The 21,296-nt window shown below is 39.2% G+C and overlaps 1 protein-coding gene across 3 annotated transcripts in view; it reads left to right on the top strand.

Moving 5' to 3' along the window:
• The window catches only part of vps50 (VPS50 EARP/GARPII complex subunit), a 123,142-nt gene that overhangs the window by 15,895 nt on the left and 85,951 nt on the right, over nt 1–21,296 (top strand). For all 3 annotated transcript variants that reach the window (XM_042332048.1, XM_042332047.1, XM_042332049.1), the window contains 7 exons: nt 2,760–2,830; nt 5,028–5,145; nt 5,235–5,270; nt 8,076–8,158; nt 12,166–12,208; nt 13,151–13,249; nt 20,930–21,070. In XM_042332048.1, the coding sequence (XP_042187982.1) occupies nt 2,760–2,830; nt 5,028–5,145; nt 5,235–5,270; nt 8,076–8,158; nt 12,166–12,208; nt 13,151–13,249; nt 20,930–21,070 (591 nt within the window). The remainder of the gene's footprint in view (nt 1–2,759; nt 2,831–5,027; nt 5,146–5,234; nt 5,271–8,075; nt 8,159–12,165; nt 12,209–13,150; nt 13,250–20,929; nt 21,071–21,296) is intronic.

The following is a 21,296-nucleotide window of genomic DNA, read 5'->3' as shown; positions in this document are numbered from 1 at the left end:
GGAAATGGCAGTATTTCATAGACTGTCAAGGTTTGGGAAATACATGATCTGTCATTTGGTGCATTTGGAGATGATGCTTTTTCCTTCAGTGTCCATTTTTATTAACTTCCTGTTTCATAACTATCCAGGTCCAACAGATGTGATTGAATTACGTGCTGTATTTCCAAAATGGGTTTAAAAAAATAAAGTAGCATAACCTTAAAAAAAGTCATTTCAAGACTAGTCAAACTGAGTTTATAAGTAATTGTAGGTTAAAACAAAAGTGGGGCTTTGTAATAAGTTATAATAAATTGGAATCAATAAAATCCTAACCCAGTTCAAAATGGGACCACGACAGCTGGGCAGTGCATCCACATTCACTGCGCCTGCATACAGCTGGCAGGTTTGCTTTCTGGCTCCTGCACTAAAAGATGTGTTCTTGGTCATCAGTTTGCCACCTGAATGATTTGTTGGCAGCATGCAGGGTTGACATTGATGACAAACTGATAATCCTCTAAGTGCCCTAGATCACAGCTTGCACATTTAAGTGTCAATGACAACAAGTCTGAGGAAATTTTTTAATTTAAATCCTTCACAGATTTGCACAATTACAGAAAAAAATTGATCTGAAGCAGCAGTGATGTTGGAGACACCATTTGTAGGAGGTTGTGGTTGCCCAACTTAGAAACAGCTAACTTCAGAATTTTGTTTACAGTAGAATTGAACTACAGTAGAAACACATTGTAATACATTTCATTATAAGATTAGTTTGTTTATTGTGGAGTGTGAATCCCTTTCAGTGAGCAGGTATGCCGCTGGCCAACACCTCCTCACATGCCAGCCCGCTTCTGCACTAAGAAATGATTTTCATCAGGACCTGTTGTCATAGACACATAAACGTTAGGCTGTGACCTGCTCATAGGACACTGCTGATGACAGATCAATCAGCCTGGCTCACCAACAGGACATGAAAGGTAGGGGTTCTTCCCACTCAGCTTGTAAGCCAAAGCCTTAACTGTCAGAGTGGTCCTTGCTGGAAAAGCAGTGGGAAGCTTTCCTGTCAAGTGTTCTCATGGCAAGCTGTATGGTTTTAGCTGGTCAGACTCCCAGCAGTACCCCAACGCACACTCTAGGGTGCCCAAGCCTTGGCTCTTCCCAGCCTGTGCTAAATACCTTCTGGAATTTTAATGCCTTCCTCACTCCCTTCGTCTCGCTCGCTCCCTTCCCATTTTCAGGTCTCTGCTGAAGACCTTTCTTTTTGACCGTACCTTTGGTCACCTTCCCCCCCCCCTCCCCTTGGCTCGGTCCCGGGATCCGTTACTGTAAAGTGCTCTGAGACCCCGGCCAGCGTGGAGGGTGCTATATAAATCCAAGTTGTTGTTGTTGGAATTAGGTAAACAGGGTGGGTTCCTCCAGAGTCAGAGTGTACATTCCATTCCAGACATGGAAATTCCCATGTGTTGCATTACACATGGAAAACTCTCAGTCTGTTTTTCTCGTAAGCATTGGTGATGGGTTTGTGCATGTGTAAGATTCCTGGCCGACCCCAAAAAATTGAAAGAGGCTTTGAACACATATTGATTGACAAAAATACATGTGCAATTGGGATTAGTTTATATACTAATAATGACCTGCTTGGTAGTTGAATGATGCTCTCAGTCAGTCATTGCGAGTGGCTGTGAAAAGTTTGTTGCACTGTAACAATGTTTTGCTTCAAGGTAAACTATTGTTCATTGGGCTTTCACTTTCAGGGTCTAAAAAAGATTTTAATATAATTTTTCTTGTTAACGAAATATCATTGGTGATCGAGCATTATCAGCTGTATTTTATGTGTAATTTTGCATTCCTGAGATTTTTCCTCTCCCCGTGAACTTCCAGAATATGATACAACGATCTTGTGGAAATAATGCAACAAATTATTCCATAATAAATTATTCAACTTCATCTTCCAGCTATGAGTTCCCCTAAGACATCAGTATACAGGAATCTCACATCCGCACAGATTTCCATCACAAGAAGATTATGTCTTTATCATTAAGGGGTACCTTCATACATGAAACCCCAGGACACATGCACATTCTGCATGATATAATAATAATAATATTAATAATAATGATATAGCAGCAATGAGTAATGAAAAATTAAACACTTAGGTGATGCCATAGTCACAACATGATTTCCTATCCTCTTCAATCAGGCACTGCTTTTATGCAACCTCAACCACCACTGACACTAAGTGAGTCACAGAGGTAACATTTGAGATTCTGCAATATCCAAGGAATGACCTGTAATTCTCAGTCTGTAGTTTGCTCAAGTTGTTTGGGAGTCTCAAGGGGATGTGTGTTCACAAATGAAGTATTGCTTTGCATGGTTGTTATAATTCTTTGGATGAGATGTTGCTTCGAGGGCTCATCTAACTGTTCCAGTAGCCTTATTTAAACTGTTAGAAAACTCATATTTCCCACTAAGTAATGTTGAATACAGTTTGAATACTCCTTAAAAAAATGCTTGCTTTTATACAGGAAATTGAAATTTTGTTATTGAGACAAATAATACAGTGTCGGTGTGCAGAAAAACTGCAGTTACCTGAAAGATTGAAATATAAAATAATTTGTTTTCAGAATACACCAGGAATCTAGTATTCAGTGTAAAGTAATACATGATTGTAACCATGCCTGAATATAATTTCAAATAAGTATTGCTATTTGCTGAAAATTTCTTGAGGCAGTGGTGAACCGTTTTAAAGTGGAAAGCTTTGAGACATATTTTCTTTTCTTCAGGAGCTTGAAAGAGTCACATCATTGCAGACAAATCTTCAATTGGCAGCTGTCATATGTACCAATGCCAGAAGGTAAGATATCAATTTCCCAGGAGATCTATGCCTGTGACAAGCTTCATTGATGCTCTTAAAAGGCAGTTGGCATACAATACTGATACATTGTGGATTTTCAACTGTTTGCAATAGACGAGTTTAGACTTAGTTTTAAACAACATTTATAATAGGCAAGCTGAACCTTAAGTGTTCAATTGGAGAAGGTATGTTTTGTAAAATAAGTGCTGTAAATTTCTTATTTAAATCGAATAACCCACTTGAGTATATTAATGGTGGGGTGGTGAACACTGCACTTTTAACTTGAATGAAAGTGTCTATTAACATGCTGAATTTCAAGCCTGTGATAATTATTTGAACTCAGATAGGTGTTTTTTAATAGATGTTTCTTCCACCAGCCACCAATGAGAGCAAACATGGAATTTGTTTCCAAACTTCAGCTAAGCCTGAAATTACATCCAGTCTTGACTTGTAAGATCATTTTGTCTTAAGATCACACAGGAGTGTAGAAAATTCTTCAATTCAGTCTTAATTTAGAAGGTGTGTTTTTGAGAAATGGAGGAAACTGGCTTCTGAATTTCGGATTTTGTTTTAAGATCAGTGTGATCTTAAATTTTAAGAGAAAATTATCTTTCAGATTATGGAAAATTGGTTGACCTTTGGGTTGTTGTTTATATCACTTCCTGAGTGCTTCACACATGCTGTATGAGCATGAAATACCACTGACATCACTGCCTTTGCGAAGTTAGGTCAGTGGCACTTCCTGAACATATTATCCAATCACATTTCCTGTACATGGTATGGAAATGACAGGTGACTGCCGACCATTTTTCACCTACATTATTCACCCATTTATTACCCCAGGAAGCAGGCAGACGAGGGTGTATTGTCCTGATAGCCTGTTTCACTGTTCATGCGTAGCAGCTGACTGGAGTCGAGGTACAGATTGCTTTCCATCCACGGCTGTTTTTCACATTAAAAACTAAAAAAATTGCTGACTTATGGGTCATCAGGTGACTGCCGACATCACTGTGTTTTTGCTGAGCGTGTGCATGATCCTGATTTGGAATTGCTGTGGCTGGTTTGCAGATCAAGTCTTTGATGATGTCACGTAGGAAGTGACATTGGAATCCAGCTCTTCTAGTGCAGAAATTGGCCAGTGGATGAAAATCAAATGGGTCAGCTGCGTATCTGTGTTGTGATCCACTCTGCTACTGCAATACAAATTAATTTGCTCAATAAAAAATGTGTGTTATAACAGGGCTGCACTGCAGCTATTGGTTAATGATCCAGTATATACAAGTACACACTTTTTATAGGGCAAATTCAGTTATAATGCAATTGCAGAGATATTTGTTAGCTAAGGGTATCAACGGGTATAGAAAAAGGTGGGTAAAAAGAGTTGAAGTGCAGATTAGCCATGATCAAACAGACTGATGGAACAGACTTGAGGGGCTGAATGGCCTACTCCTGTTCCTCTATTGAATAAGCAACAGTTTGTAGGTTTAATGTAAAAAAACAGCTATTTAGTCAATCCTTACTCCAATAAATTCATGCAGTTCAATGACAGCTGATCCTTTTTTTTAAATAAGATTAAATTCTGTGACGGTCCTTTTATAGTACAGAACTAGTTCACAAACAACATTGTAAGAATTCTTGTGATTTGCAATCTAGTTCCAAAATCCCATTTCCGTTCCTGCATTGGTTTAATTAGCTACTAGATAATATTTTAATGGATGAGTGGAGGCACGTTTAAGCTGTTCCAGAATACATTAAACTGATTGAGGGTTTAAGATGTAGAGTCCAGATTTTTTATCATTCTTGCTTGGTTTATGATCTCTGTTTATGATCTCTTCCTCCTTTCATACTGTGAAGAGGAACAAATTACGATGATGACATATTTAGAGTCTCTAACAGAATGATGAAGATGATTAAGGTTGCTGTTGGGCTCTCAGCAAAGAGGAATTTCACAGGGAAACCAATTCATCTTGTCACTGTGCACAGTTTTTATAACTGAAACACTCCATAAATAAAGCACATTTTGTGCTTTGGAGATGGCGTTTTTTTCTATGTTGGGGTTATTGGGAAGAAGTGAAAAAACAATAGGTCTGAAATTCGAACAAGCCTTAGCCTGTTAGAGTCTTAGAATGTAAGATAGCATAGAATTGTAAGTTGTTTTTTCAAGCTTGAATGATATTTGTTGTGTTTGTCTTGACAGACAGCTCAGTATTGCCAAGGAAGGTTTCACACAAGCTAGCCTTGGACTGCTTGCTAACCAAAGAAGGAGACAGCTCCTGATTGGACTATTGAAATCTTTGCGCACAATTAAAACCCTGGTATCTATTCTTTCAGTTTTCAAAAACTTTTGCTTTCTAATCTTTCAACATAAAGGTTTGCACTAAATATTTAACTTCTCTCTTCACAGCAAAGGACCGATGTGCGATTAAGTGAAATGTTGGAGGTAAGCAAATGTTGGAACCGAGGATTGTTTCCCAGGTATTTTCCATGTGTGAACAGCTAATATAAAAGTAATGGAGAATGGAAATGCATTGGAGACGGTATTTACAAATTGTGTTTTCCTCTCTTTGCAATATCTAAGGAGCAAGTTTATTGCTTTTCAAACAAAATGGGGAATTGATTAGTTCAAGGCTTGTGTTCAAAAGTGAAACCTAACAGTCAAGCAAAACTGCTTGGTTTTCCTCCTCCCAGTAGTAGTTTTCTAGTCTCATTGCAGCCTTATGCTTGTCTCATTGTCATAAATTATTTTTTATTTTTGGAAATGTGTGGTTCCTTCTATTGCTGTAAGGTTTAAATCCAGCTACAGCTTAGTAGTATTCTACAGCAAGAACAACATCAACAACCAACTACATTTGTAAAGCGCCTTTCACATTGGGAGGATGCCCCAAGGCACTGGACAGTCAGGGATTTGGACCCCAGCTGGGGGATGGGATCAACAGGGTGGAGGACAGGGAAGGTAGGGGTAAGAAGATGACTAAAGGTGCGGTCGAAGAGGAGGGACTTGAGATAGTCATTGAAGGAGGCAAGGGAGGGGGTGAGGCAGGGGACAGTGGGATGGAGTTCCAATTATTTAATTATTATTATTATTATTTAATTATTATTATTATTATAAAGGGTGGGGGCCCAAATGCTGATGATGGGGTGGGCCGGGCCAGGCGGGGCATATGGAGCAGGCTGGAACCTGCTGAGCATAGGGAACGGATAGGTCTATCTGGAATTAGAAGCTCGCTGAGGTAGGGAGGAGCAAGGCTGTGGAGGGCTTTGAAGGCAAGGACAAGGAATATGAACTCTTTCCTCTGGGGGATGGGGAGCCAGTGGAGCCGGGTGAGGATAGGGATGATAGGATCATGTAGATTGGTGCGGGAGAGGACATGAATTGCAGAGTTCTGAATGATCTGCAGGATTGTGGAGGGGAGAGTTGGGAAGACCGACAAGCAGGGAGTTAGCGTAGTCGAGCCTGGATGTGATGAATGCGTGGATGAGGGTGTCCTGAGGGGAGAGGAAGTGGCGGAGACGGGTGATGTTGCGGAGAGAGGCAGTGGTGGAGCTTTTCTAAATGTATTATTGAATACGAAAAGAACAAATATTTGTATAACAGCACTCTGCTTGCATGAGAGCTTGCATTGGATAAAAAGCTGCTGGCTTGACAAATACAGATTTGGCTTCTATGACCCCATAGGAGCCAGAAGTGAAGATTGTTCAGTACAATAAGCAGTTCTTGCGCATGTGATTAACTCATTCAGCCTAGAAGTACAGAGAAAGCTAATTTATGTTGCCATACAAAATTAACAGAGATGATTGGACACCATATCATGCAGTTAAATGTAGATTTGTCTTAGCTGAGATGCTCTGATCTTACCAAGAGTTGGCTTTTAGTGGAGTCAGTATAGAATACATTTACTGAAAACTTCATCCTTGTACACTAACACACGTAGATGAGGGGGAATTTTTTCATATACTGTGCTATGAGTTGAAATAGTGTTCCTCTTACCCTAATAAGGTGGAAATTTTCTGGTAGGCTTGATTAAAATGAGTTTGAACAATCTGAATAGTTTATAAATGACATGAGACCACAGCACATTAGAAAAATGATGCTAACTTGCTAGACTCATTCAGAAGCCACAAAGCTTGCTGCTATGGGAGGTATTCACATTAGTGCTTTAGAGGGGGAGCACTGTTAAGTGATTTAAAATGTGTTTTTGAGCAGAGTAGTGTCAGCTTTACCCCACATTTAATCTGTGCTGCATCTGATTTTTAATATTGAAAACTGTCAGTCTGGCTCAGTGATAACACACTCGCCTCCGAGTCAGAAGGTTGTGGGTTCAAGCCCTATGTCGGGATTTGGAATCGCACAGTCTAAGTTGACATGCCAGTGCGGTGCTGGGGGTATGTTACGTTGTTAGGAGTTGCCATCCTTAGGATGAGACGTTAAACTGAGGTTCCATCTGCTTGTTAAGGTGGACATTAAAGATCCCATTATACTATTTGAAAAGAGAAGGGAATTTCTTCCGATGCCCTGGCCAACATTCTCCCAAATAAAATTGGTCTTTCATTCCATGGCTGTTTGTCAGACATTGCTGTGTGCAACTGGCTGCCTTGGTAAGGGCTTTATATCAAATGCAAGGTTTATTGCTATGAATCTCTCAGCCATCAAAGACAACAGTCTGTATTAGTTGATCTAACTATGTTATGTGCTGGGGTGTAGGGCTAACAGCAGTAAGTTCTAGCTTATAATTTTAAATGGAAATTCATCATATGAAAAATTGCCTTTCAGCATTATTGTCAAGGAAATAGTAATCTTTGCATTTGGTATACTGTGTTTCATGTTGGGAGTGCTTCACAAAAATGAAGTTTTTTTTTGGGGGGGTGGGGGCGGGGTGGTGGAATGATGACTGAAGTTTAGAGAATTTCATGCCATATCGTGATGCGTTTCTTGCTATATTCTCGTCACTGAACTCCATCTAAGGCAGCAAGCTGTACAGTGTTAAAAGTGTGACTGCTATGATTGAGCACAACACTTGCCATGGTATCTTGAAGCAACACTTGTCATGGTATCTCACCATGCTTTTTCAGATGCTAGCTTCCATACATTACGGGCCTTTCAGATTAATTAGAAATGCAAGTCATTAGAATGGATTATATTTTTAAATTGAGGTTGTAATAATCTTCTGAGTACCTTTGCCTACATTGTCAAGTGTATTTGATGGTTTTGTAACGTTTGTTATTAAACATGTTTTTTGTTGTCCAGGAAGAAGATTATCCTGGAGCAATACAACTCTGCTTGGAATGCCAGAAAGCAGCGAGCACCTTCAAACACTATAGCTGCATAAGGTAAGAGCTTAGTAGTTAAGAACATTTAAGTGTGGATTGTGGAAGGGTTTTTATAAGAACAAAAGAAGACCAAAGTCCATCCAGTTTGCCTTCCACCATCCTGCAGTCTCATGCACGTGTCTTATCCCAAACTATATACTGTATCCTGAGATATTATTTCCTAACAGAAATCTATCTATCTTGAAAGAATCGACAATTTCTGCTTCCACCGTCTCCCTAGGGAGCTTGTTCCATATGTTTACTACTCGCTCATTGAAGTAGTATTATTGCAGATTTGTTTTGAATTTATCCCTTTCAATTGCAAGCATCCTCTGGTTCTACTGTTCAGTACAAGATAAAAGAGTTTATCATGGTCTACATTATCTAGTCCTTTTATAATCTTGAAGACCATAATCATATCACCCTCAATCTTCTCTTCTCCAGTGTGAAGTTGCTCAGTTTAACGTAATCGGTTCTCATCCCCTCAATCATTCCGGTAACTCTCCTCTGTATCCTCTCAATATCCTCTCAGGATATTAATGTAAAGCTCTTTCTCTCTAGATATTCCAAATATTCAGCATTCCTTCATTGCCTGCTGGATACTCACTGTGTTGGGTTTATGGCCTGGGGGAAATACCTCTTGGTTATGTTGAACAGAGAATGACATTCTTTCCAGTCTTTGCAATAAAACATAATTAAAATGTTTAGTATTAACTGGTATTTGAGTTGTGACGTGTCAGGATGTCAGCAAACTGAAATGCAGCTCAACATTTTAGAATTTCCTCCTTGTTTGGAGAAGTTTTAACAAGGTAGAATGTTTAGATTGAAAGCAATTTTCCCATTTCCTGGAATGGTTATCTAATTATTTGCTGCAGTCGTTTTAAGACATGAAGTACAATATAAAACCAATGGAGTTGTGTTCATTCAGTCTTGTATGGTTATTTCACTGTGTAATTAAGCAATATGTCAAAATGGTTTACTCCATTTCTTGAAAGACAAAAATCTAGTCACGGACAAATACTTTTATAATAGGTAATTGAACAAAATAAGTATTCCAGTTTAAACCATTATCTGACATTCATGTGCGACAAGCAGGACATGGCTTCCGAAAACATCTTGCACTATGATATAAATTATTAATTAATTATTAATTAAGTAATTAATTAAACACTGTATTAATTAACTGACAAGTTATGAATTTGAGACCAAAGTTGCCTGTCATCTCCATAACTATTTACAAAGATATACAAATCAAGAATTCGCAAAGATTTACAAAGAATATTCAGCACGGAAGCAGGGATCTCGGCTAGTATATATCCTCCACAAGTGTCTTCACTCATTCCTAATCTTTCCCGTATTGTTCTAACTTCCCCCCCATACCCTTGTAAATTGGTTATTTGGTTTCCAAATCTAAAAGCGTGATTGTGACAAATTATTCAAGAGCATTTTACACTTCTGAAGTGTGGCTTTAATACTCAAAACACAAATACCACTTTTGGAAACAAACCCAAGGACTCCAATTATCACAGAATCATAGAAATGTGTAGTACAGAAGGCGGCCATTCAGCATATCGAGTCTGCCTTCGGTCTCAGAGCAAGATGTTCAATAAGTCCCACTGCCTTATTCCCATACCCCTTCACGAGTCTATCCTTCACATACCTGTCCAAAAGTGGTATTTGTGTTTTGAGTATTAAAGCCACACTTCAGAAGTGTAAAATGCTCTTGAATAATTTGATTTCAAGATCCTCATCCTCACCTACAAGGCCATTCACGGCCTCGCTCCCTCCTACCTCTCCAACCTACTATCCCCCTACCTACCTGCCCGTACCCTCCGTTCCTCTGGCTCCGGTCTGCTCCACGTCCCCCGCCCCAACCGCCCTACTATCGGTGGTCGGGCCTTCAGCCTCTCAGCCCCGAGGCTCTGGAACTCCATCCCCCAGTGCCTTCGCCGCCTCCTCCCTTTCCTCCTTCAAGGCCGGTCTCAAAACCTTTCTCTTTGACCGTGCCTTCAGCTCCCCTCTCGACTCTCTTCCTCCTCCTCGCTCCTCCCTTCCTTCCCCTCACCCTGACCATTTCCCCCTCCTCTCTCCCTCCCTTCCCTCCCCTCACCCTGACCATTTCCCCCTCCTCGCTCCCTCCCTTCCCTCCCCTCACCCTGACCATTTCCCCCCAATGCTCGGGTCATGACCCAACTGTGCAGCGCCTTGGGACGTCCTCCTGACGTGAAAGGTGCTTTATAAATGGAATCTTGTTGTTGTTGTTGTTACTTCACTCTTGGAAGCCACGATTAACATTTGCCGCTAACACCATACTTGGCAGGGCATTCCACATCCCAACAACTCTCTTAAGTGAAAAACAATTGCCTAAGGTCTCCTTTCACTTGTCTTCTGGCAATCTTATAACTATGGCCCCTAGTCACCTACTCCCCTACAAGTGGAAATGAGTTCATTTAGAAATATGTTCTTACTGTCGCACTTGGTGAGGGGGGGAGGGGGGTGCTGACTCCCAAGGTGATGTGCTCATCAACAGGATGTCAGCATTGAATCAAATCTATAGGATGTTCCTGAGCCAGGTGGGTTCACAGTATGCCAAGGAACTACTCATGTCAGACCAGCCAGTCTGCAGGGACAGACTCAGCTCCTGTTAACACTGTAATCCAAAGTCCTGATAGTTAAGGTGATCCTAGCTGTTGTTTTATATCTAGTAGGGAACATGTTGAACAGAAACTACTCCTTTTCTCTCCCCTCGGCTCCCAGCATTCTTTTCTCTTAAGTGAAATGGATTAAGAGAAATTTTGCATTAACTTTTATTTGTAGCAGTTAAGTCACATCTTATAACCCTTGTTACTGGCTTTTATGGGGCACTTTGTCTGGAAGACTGTCTACTTTGTTTTTTGTGTGGCACCAGAGGTATCTTCTTGGATTATATACTGTTTTTATGTAAATTCTCTTTACATGTTTTAAATTGAAGTTTATATTCTGCATTACAACTAGGTATTTTCTGTAAACCTTTGTTATACCATCCACATTTAATTTAACTGGTGATAATGCTTTACTGAGGTGTGATTCGCTGACATATCCAGTAGCCGCTTGATTTGTAGATCCAAATCTGTTCTGATTTAAAGCTCCAGTGAATGTAATTGTGCATCTGACTTGCGTAGTACATTAGTTATTTTCTGGCTTTACGCTTAAGCTCTAATCCCACCCATCTGAAAAGAAATCCTCTTTTTATTATAGCATAAATTAAAATTAGTTTTAAAATTCAACCTCCTTCTGTCTTTATCTTTTCAGCCAGAAACCTGGTTTATATTTCCTGCAAATCTGATGCCATTTTCACCTGATTGTTCCATTTTATGTTAAAGACAAATGAATTTTCACCTTTATTTCTATTAAGTATAATATTTTTATATGATTTGATATACATTTTAGACACACTAAGACAATTTTACACTGAGTTCATTCACATTTTAAAGCGTTAAATAGCGTGATTTAGTATTTCAGGCAATAGATTAAATTTTATTGTAGATACATGTGTACAGATGTGTCTGTATGACCTTCTGCAGTGTCTCTCCTCTTCTCCCTTCAAATATGTATATCACAATTTGTGAATGTCCGTTTCAGCCTTTATCAGTGTTAGTACAATTGATTTCTGTTTAATGCAAGTACAATTATAAAATATACTATATTATACTATAATTTACATTTAGAACAACAGCCAAAAATAAAATACTGTGGTATAATTAACTTAGAAAAAAACCAAGCCATTTAACTTCTTTTACTTGCGTAATAATGTAGATACCATTTTATCTTTTATAGAGGCCCGTGAAGAATTTATGTTACATTACTAAATGTTTCCTAATAAAATGCAATCAAACACTTGCAGTTTTATGAGAGGTAGGATTAATTTCCAATTTATGGCTTCAGAAGGATAATGCGTCTAGACAATCTGCAGGATGAAATGGCATTTATGGCTTGATTTGTTTTTAAAGAAAATCCACAATGTAATTTTTTTGTTTTTGCTTTTAAAGTGAACTGAATTCAAAATTGCAAGATACTTTAGAACAAATTGAGGTAAGGATCTTAATTCACAAATACTATTTGCTTTCAGTGATTATTAAAATACTGCATGTACAAAGAGAAGATCTTTCTAAAAGATTTTTTTTATTAAGAACCTTAGTGAAAGCCTCAGGTCAAAAGTATAATGCAGCAGCAGGGTTGATAAGAATAGCTGGAAAAGCAAAAAACGCACGTGAGCCAATGAGGCCAGTTTTCTCATTAGGAGAGCTAGAAATCATGGGCTTGGAGATTAAGAACAGAGACAGTATTTGCTTTGTGATCCTTAAGCTTGATTTAAAATACGGGAGAAAGGTATAATGCACCAATCTAATGCTCTCTCCCCCACAAAAAAAATGTGAAGCCAAATAATTGTATCTATTGTGAGCAATGTTCTCGTCCAAACACCAGGAAACGTTCAACATGACATTCTTGAGAGAAATCCTGTTCAGACTCGAGTCTCATTCACTTTGCTTCAGAGAGCTGAGAAACCTCACCACCTAAAAACTTTTCAATTGTTTCAATTTGGTATCCTTTATTTATTACTTCATCATCTGATTTTTTTTCAAACAGAGTTCCTCTGCCACAATTTGTATTCAGACTGGATACATATTTTCCTGTTATTTACTTTTTGGTCTGGTTTGCCTAAATAATTTGCTTTGAGATACAATAAATATGTCTCATAGAACTAAATTAATTGTATGGCATTTCAGGTACTTTTATCCAATTGCATGCTGAATAAGAATAGTCCAAAATATTCAATAAAAGACCGTTAGTTACAATTAACGTGAAATGTAGAATCAATAATAAAGCTTCAGAAACTGATACATTATAACTGACTATTAGAAACATTATTAACTTTTAGGTTTTTTAAAAAAAACAATTGCAAATGGTCTAATAATATATTAAATATTAAAATATTAAGATGTCATTTTCTTTTTCAATGTTACTTTTACCTAGGAACAACTAGATGTGGCACTGTCAAAAACCTGCAAACACTTTGAAGTTGGTCATTACACCAAGGTCCAGCTAGCTTATCGATTGCTGGGAAAAACCCAAGTAAGTTCAAGTTAATAAATGCTTTGTTCATACTCTCTAAATGAATGCATTTGGCATTTACTCTCCAACCTGAGCTTCAGTGATTTTGATCCCTCAGTTACACTGCAGCTAGTGTTTCAATGTGCTTGTAATAGAGTGATTTGATATATTGGGCACTATACTGATAATAATAATAATAATAATACACTACTTTGCATCTGATATAGTATCTTTCACGTCGGGAGGATATTTCAAAGTGTTTCACAATAGTTCACTGTAAAGTTTACTGAAGTGTATTTTGTACTTGATCGCAATAACCAATTTGTGCACAGCAGTGTCCCACAAACCATGAAGCCATGAAGTGAATGACCAGTTTTATCTGGAGAATTGTTGGCCAGGTCACCGGGAGAAACTCCTTTGTACTATTCCTTCCAAACATTCTCACTTAGCTAATGAAGGTGGTAGTCTGCAAAGATGAATAGGATAGGTTACAGGAGGACTTGAACACAGCGGCAGGCTATATCATAACTTGTATCCAATTGAGAGAATACAGAGGAGAGCAACCAAAATAATTGAGAGGTGGAGGGACAGAATTACAGAGAGCGATTAGATAAACTGGGCATGTTCACCCACCAGGCTACTGGCGGCCTGCGTGCCTCCTGTCGGACCACTCCGGTCTAGTGGAATGATTGAAGCAGTAAACCAGATTCATACTATTTACTCCAAATCGTTCTCTTGTTAAGGCTGCGGATGCCGTATCATAAGTTGAGTCCACTTTCAATGCCTTTGTCGTGACATCTTATGTGCTTTATGTTTCATTACTTTCATTTTCACATGAAAAGTACAATCTTTAAATAGATTTAATGGGAGAATCTTGGTATATTATAAATGTCTCTCTCTCGCTCTTCCAGTTGAGCAGACAGCGGAGGGTAATGAATGGCCAGTGGTTCCCTCACAGTGTGTCTACTCTGTAGATTGAATTGCTGTTTATTTTTCTGATTGATTTACAGTTTGTTCTCCTTGTGCTTTTTCTTCCTGTCCCCGTCAAGTATTTGTTAGATTTTATGAGTTTGGATACGATTGTTAAAATATGGCAATACTTGGTGCCTGTAAATTAGAGTCAACTAAACAAACCAAGAATTTTCAGAACTGAATGAAGATAGTTTTCTAAGATAAATCGAGACACTGATTAATTTGACCTTTTTGCCACATAATGTCACTGGAAAAATAAGCCGAGTAGTTGGAATGTGTTTGCTACCATAAACCTAATGGACTCAACTAAATGGCAGCACATTCACAGCTGGTTAAGAATAGTGCCTTTTCTTATGCTAAGACTTTGTTCTGGATTTGTATTGCTACAGTCATAAATTCTATCTGAATATTCTGAGAAACTGCCCGAAGGTCTGACAAAAGGTCAAAATACAGAATACCGGCTGCAAAGTATCCTTTTCCTGCCTTTGGGATCACTATTCTTACTCATTTTTCAACAAAAAGAAATTGGTAGCAGATTTAGCAATTTCAGCCACGGATCATATCTTGCAATTATTGCAATGACTTTGATTTACAAATGCTGCCTGATCAACATTTTTTTTACTGTTTCAACTTCATGACACTTCACCAATGAAGTTCTCTGTGATGGTGGTCTGGCTATGGGTAACATTTTGGCTTCAGTGAAACAACAAATTTGATTCATATAGCGCGTTTCATGTCAGCAGGATGTCCCAAGGCACTTGAATTCAAAGGTTTACACCCAAGCTGGGGGTTAGATTCGGGAAGGGTGATGTCAGCAAATCAAATCCTAAAACTTCTCATTCTTTAAATAAGATAAAAAAAAACAAAATGCTGTAACTAATATGAACATATTCATACTTGCCTGTCATTCATGTTTCCAATAGCTTGGGTGAAATGATCGACAAGTTATATAAGCTGCACACATATTGGAATCTCTAGTTGCTTTCAAAACCTGGAAAATTATTGTCTTTCTGTTTGATATATTTCGCCCACAAAATATACAGCCAATTCACTTTACAGTATATTCTGTGAAGTGCTTTAAGACGTCTCAAAGATGTGATAAGGCACAATGTCAAATGCAAGGATTCTTCTTATATTATTATATTAATAATATTATGCTGGAGTCTATAGCTCAGTGTTTATAGTACTCACCTTGCAAGCGAGAGACCTGGCTTCAATTCCCGGCAGGATGAAACTTTGGGCAAGTTTCCTTACTCCACATGCCTGTTAATAATCCCTCAAGAAAAAAATAAATAAAATAATAATTTGGTCACTCAATCCACGACTGTTTGTGGGACACTGCTGTGCGCAATTAGGATGTGAAAAGTGCTATATCAAATGCAAGGATTATTATTATTGTTGTTATATTCTATGATGAGTGCATGCTTACCTGTGTGTGGTTGAGGTCCTGCACGTTTTGGAAGAAGCCAGAACACCCAACTTGGCTACTATAAGCTGCGGGGGATGATTGAGAAATGTGAGAGGTGAGGAGATGGGGCTCTTATGAAAAAGGTAGAATGAGTTTGTTGTTATTTGCTGATCTTAGAAACTCACCACTGTACTGGCTAACCGACCTTTAAATAAGTAGAAAAAAATATTGTTCTCCTAGGGTAATCTTAATGAGCAATTGTGAAACTACTTAAAATCTTCTGGGACTCCAAATTGAGGTGGCTATCCTTTCGGCTCATGTGCCGTTTATCATTGTTCAGTGAAATAATGAATATATAAATGTCATTTGGCTCAGTTGGTAGCGTGGGGTCAAACCCAATGATGGGACGTAAGATCATCGTCAATGCTGACCCTGGATCAGTGCTGGGGGAGTGCTGTTAGAGATGTCATACTCATTTTCTTGTTTTTAGGTGGACATCCCATGACACTATTCGAAAGGATAAGGGAGATTCACACAGTGCTCTTTCGTCAATAATTCTCCACCTTATTTGGACACCCATCATTCATGGTTATTTATGGGTATTTGCCGACATAATTGCCTGCAAAGGTTGGCCTACAAAACAATTACTGCAATTGAGAGTAATTACTTTTGACGTGCTTTGAGACTTTTCAACAAAATCCATCAAGTTTTATTACTTTTATGGTGAATTAAAGGAGATGTATTGATGGACTTTAAAAAGACGATAATTGATACCGACCTAATGTTGCAGAAGTTGATAGGATGCACAGATGTAGCAAACGGTTCAGTAATAAGGATAAACAGTTCCAGCTGCACCAACTTACATTTACAGTGCAGCCTAATAATCCTGTAACTGGGAGTAGAAATTTTGACAGGGTTTTTGAAATTGAAGATGCGGGTGTACAGGCTAACCTTTACAGTCATTTATTGACTTAGAACAGGTCTAATTTTTAAATTAACCAGACTCTAATGGCAGAATAAGGAAGCTGCTATCCTTGAGCAGACAAATATAATTGAAGGAAATGTAGATTGGGATTAACAATGTATGATGGATTTTGGACTTCTCAATTATAATTGATTTAGGTTAATATATTCCTATCCAGAATAGCAAAAGAAGGATCTTGGTCTTTGTAAATGGAAGGGAGTCATTCCTGGGATGTTTTGTTAAGCCTTCTCCTCCAACATCAGCTGATGAAGTCAAGTATAAATTGTTACAGTTTAATTCCCACAATAACAACAACAAATTTTGATTTATATAATACCTTTTACGTCGAGAGGATGTCCCAAGGTGCTGGACAGTCCAAGGTTGGCACCCAAACTGGTATGGGAGCCAAGCTGAGTGGATGTTGAGAGGGGTGGGGGGGAGGAGGAAAGTTGTCCAAAGGCACAGAAAAGAGGACAGATCTTGAAGGTGATGAAACAGGTGAGTCGTAGGGACTCTGGTATGGAGTTCCAGAGATAGCCTGGAAGTCTGACTGCCTGAATAATGGACTAAAATCCACAACAACAATTTTGCATTCATGTAGCACCTTCGTGTTTACGAGGTTTTCTGGCGTATGTTCCGGGGAGGGATAGGGAGGAGGGTACAAGACTCCATTAATAACTTCGCACTGCAAAGGGCGGCAGAACCCCGAGGCAGGGAACCATTGGTCCCTTCACCAAAGTGGAGTGCGCAGGGCACCCCCCCTCCCCCCCCACCCCGCCACAGGATAGTAACATGTTGCGTCTTTTTTTCTGGAATGGGTTTGATACTGTCTGAGACCAGCATAAATATATATCAACAAATAAATATATATATATATTATTTAAAAAACACTTTCACAGCAGGTAGGTGTCTCAAAGTACTTTGCTAAGCTGAATGGGAGCCTAAGTCCAGGGTGGGGGGAGCTCAGGAAGATTGGGGTGGTGACCGAAGTGCAGTTGAAAAGAAGTGTCTCAAGGCGGGCTTTAAACTGCAGAGAAGGGCGAGGTGAAAGACTGGGGGCATTATGGTTGGGGGGGGATATGAAGCAGACTGAGCAGAGGGAGTGGATTGGGCAATGGGATTGCAGGAGTTCGCAGAAGGAATGTATGGCGAGGTGTTGGTAGGGATTTGAACATGAGGATGAAGATCGGGATTAATCGGAACATATCAGCATGGATTGAAGAGTGGCTAACGGGTAGAAAACAGAGAGTAGGGATAAACGGGTCATTCTCGAATTGGCAGAATGTGACTAGTGGAGTGCCACAAGGATCAGTGCTTGGGCCTCAGCTATTTACAATTTACATCAGTGATCTAGAAGAGGACATTGAATGTAACGCATCTAAATTCGTGGATGACACTAAACTAGGTGGGAGAGTAAGCTCTGAGGATGATGCAAAAAGATTGCAACGGGATATAGATAGGCTAGGAGCGTGGACAAGAAGGTGGCAGATGGAATATAATGTGGGGAAGTGTGAAGTTATTCACCTAGGTAGCAAAAATAGAAAAACAGATTATTTTCTAGAGGGGGAGAGATTAGATAGTGTTAGTGTTCAGAGGGATTTGGGTGTCCTTGTACACCAGTCTCAAAAAGTTAGTTTGCAGGTGCAGCAAGCAACTAAGAAGGTGAACGGCATGTTAGCGTTCATTGCAAAAGGTTTAGAGTACAAGAGTAGGGAAGTCTTGCTGCTTCTGTATAGGGCCTTGGTGAGACCGCACCTGGAGTGTTGTGCGCAGTTTTGGTCTCCTTATTTAAAAAAAGACATACTTGCCCTAGAGAGTGTGCAGCGTATATTCACTAGGTTAGTTCCTGGGATGAGGGGACTGACCTATGAGGATAGGCTGAATAAACTAGGGCTATATTCTCTAGAGTACAGAAGAATTAGGGGAGATCTTATTGAAACATATAAGATTCTTAAAGGGCTGGATAAAGTAGACACTGAGGGTCTGTTTCCCCTGGTAGGAGAATCTATAACCAGGGGTCACAGTCTTAAAATTAAGGGTCAGCCTTTTAGAACAGAGTTGAGGAAACATTTCTTCACTCAGAGGGTAGTGAATTTATGGAATTCTCTATTCCAGAAGGCTGTAGATGCTCAGTCCTTGAACATATTCAAGACTGAGATTGATTGGTTTCTAAAGGACAGAGGGATTAAGGGATATTGGGATAAGGCAGGCAGATGGAGTTGGGTTAGAAGATTCAGCCACGATCTTATTGAATGGCGGGACAGGCTCGAGGGGCTGAATGGTCTACTCCTGCTCCTAATTCCTATGTTCCTATGTTCCTAATTCTGAATGGAGCTAATGCCAGTTAACAGACGTAAAAACGCACCATACCTTATGGGTAACTAACACCCGATAAATGATTTGCTTTTCAATGTCACTTGATTTTTGAAACCACCAGTGGTCCAAATCGTTCTAGGATACGTGGACTTCCAGTGTTAGAGTGCAAACCACCATTGAATTGGATTGTGATCTTCACTCCCCAAATACCTGGAGCAGAGAATAGGAAATGACTCTGACAGTCACTTTCTTCACTTTATCCTCATTTGGTTCAATTTATGGAGCTGCTGGGTATGAACACTAGGACTTTTTTTGCAGCGATTTGAAATCATTCAGAGTTTCACATTTCTATGTCATCTAAGCAAATGGAATGGAATGAACACTCTCTCCTGTGTGGGAAAAATCCCTGCCTCCAGTGACTGGTTTGCCCCTTCAAGTGCTGCCGATGAGCCAGGCTGGCTGTCCTGTCATCAGCTGTGTCCTGCAGTACACAAACATCCTATCTGAGGAACCAGATTACTGAGACCATCACAAGGTGGCCTCGATTGTGACATTCCATTAAAAAGCAGGTCACTTTGGAGCCAGCTCATCGCTAACAACTTTTAAAAACATGGTGGACGGGTATTTAAGGAGGACGGGTTTGCAGGGTTATGGGAAAGGGCTGGGGAGTGGGATTGACATTACATTGCTCTTTTCAAAGAGCCGGCACAGACTCGATGGGTCGAATGGCCTCTTTTTGTGCTGTACGATTCTATGATTCTATGATCTCTGACTTGACTGCAATTGCTTGTCAATTTACAAGAAAAACTGTTCAAGCAACCACCTCCATTCAGCAACTATCCCCTGTTAGCAAGCACCCTGGAACAGCCCAGTTCGCACACGAGTGCACCCTTACTCAAAGGCGATGCTTCTATGAAGTCCCGAGTGGTTGTTGAAGACATGTTTGAACACATTTGAGAATCATGGATTGTTTTGCTCTGTGTGCTTACAGTTAGCTGAAAAACTGTGAGGCTACTTGAATTCTAATAACTCGGATGCTTTACAGTATAGAAATAGGGAGAAAAACTTTCTTTCCATTGGTCTGGTCAGTCTCCACAGCACTCAACTTCAACAAATCAATTCAATTTCTAAATGGAACAAGTCTGATGAGCTGATTGCCTGCTTCTGTTGTTTTTCTACCCCAAACAAACTCATTATAGATGCAAAGCTACATAATTTTAAGGCCAACCAAATGTCAGTGAGGGGTGGGAGAGGGAATACAGAAAAAAATTCAGTACTTTGGAAGAATCATATTCATGGTATAAATGAAAAAATACAGCCAGTATTGCCGCCAGTTAAATTGGATGGTTTGTACAACACATCTAACCTCAGTAGCTGTATTAGGAGTCCTCACATTATTCAGAGAATTTCACAAATCAAACTGGATCCAATTTGGGCCATGTTTATTCAAATGAATCATCTTTCTGAACTTGAAATAGCTTTTTTGTTAATAATAATAATTTTAGGGATTTTCAGGTGATGCATGTTTTTGGACATCTTGGGCTTTACCAAGAAGGTAAGAAAACCTTCTGCTCTCTAGCCTCTACTTCCCAATAAGTGATTATAAGGATACACACCAGCTTTCTATGAGTAACCATCTCTCCCTCACGAGGCAAAATATCAATGTTGTTCGTGCTTCACTGGATAGAGAATTGCAGATGTGAACTGTCTTGTAGCACAGTTCTCTGGAATTTATGTGGTGCATTACCAAGCTTTTTTTGTTTTTCTTGTCACCTAAGATGTGATTGTCTATAGATCTCCTTTCTCCCTCACAATTTTCTGCCCTTTTTCATTTAATGGTTGTTTGTGGGACATTGCTGTGTGCAAATTGGCTGCCAAGTACTCATACATAATCACTGCACTTAACAGTAAATCCTTTGAACCGCTTTGAAAAATGTTGACAATGTGATAAGAAGTTATATCATATGCAAAGATTATTATAATAATAAAACTTTCCTGGTTACGGTGCTACTAACATATGATTAAAATTCTTTTTGTACAGACAGCAATGGACCAGTTGCACATGCACTTCACTCAAGCCATTCATAACACAGTGTTTCAGGTTGTTCTTGGATACGTGGAACTGTGTGCAGGAAACTCTGACACCAAGTTTCAGAAACTCCAGTACAAGGATCTCTGCACAGTATGTATTTTACAGTAATTTTTTCTAATATGCATGGTTTAGAGAGAAAAATCTGATGCATATATTTCTGGGTTGGGTATCCTGCATTTCAAAGATTATTTCAAGTAGAAATAAAAATAAATTGTAATATCTTTTGTATTTAGATTAATGGAATTTTTACACTTTCCGTGCCAATATTTTGTTTTCTGCTTGCTCTTTTTGAACTTTATTAGCATTTAGTATAGCT

Source organism: Callorhinchus milii, unplaced genomic scaffold (genome assembly GCF_018977255.1).
Source record: "Callorhinchus milii isolate IMCB2004 unplaced genomic scaffold, IMCB_Cmil_1.0 Scaffold2, whole genome shotgun sequence".
Taxonomy (NCBI): domain Eukaryota; kingdom Metazoa; phylum Chordata; class Chondrichthyes; order Chimaeriformes; family Callorhinchidae; genus Callorhinchus; species Callorhinchus milii.
The sequence above is the reverse complement of the archived record's forward strand: the minus strand, read 5'-3'. Positions and strand labels throughout refer to the sequence as shown.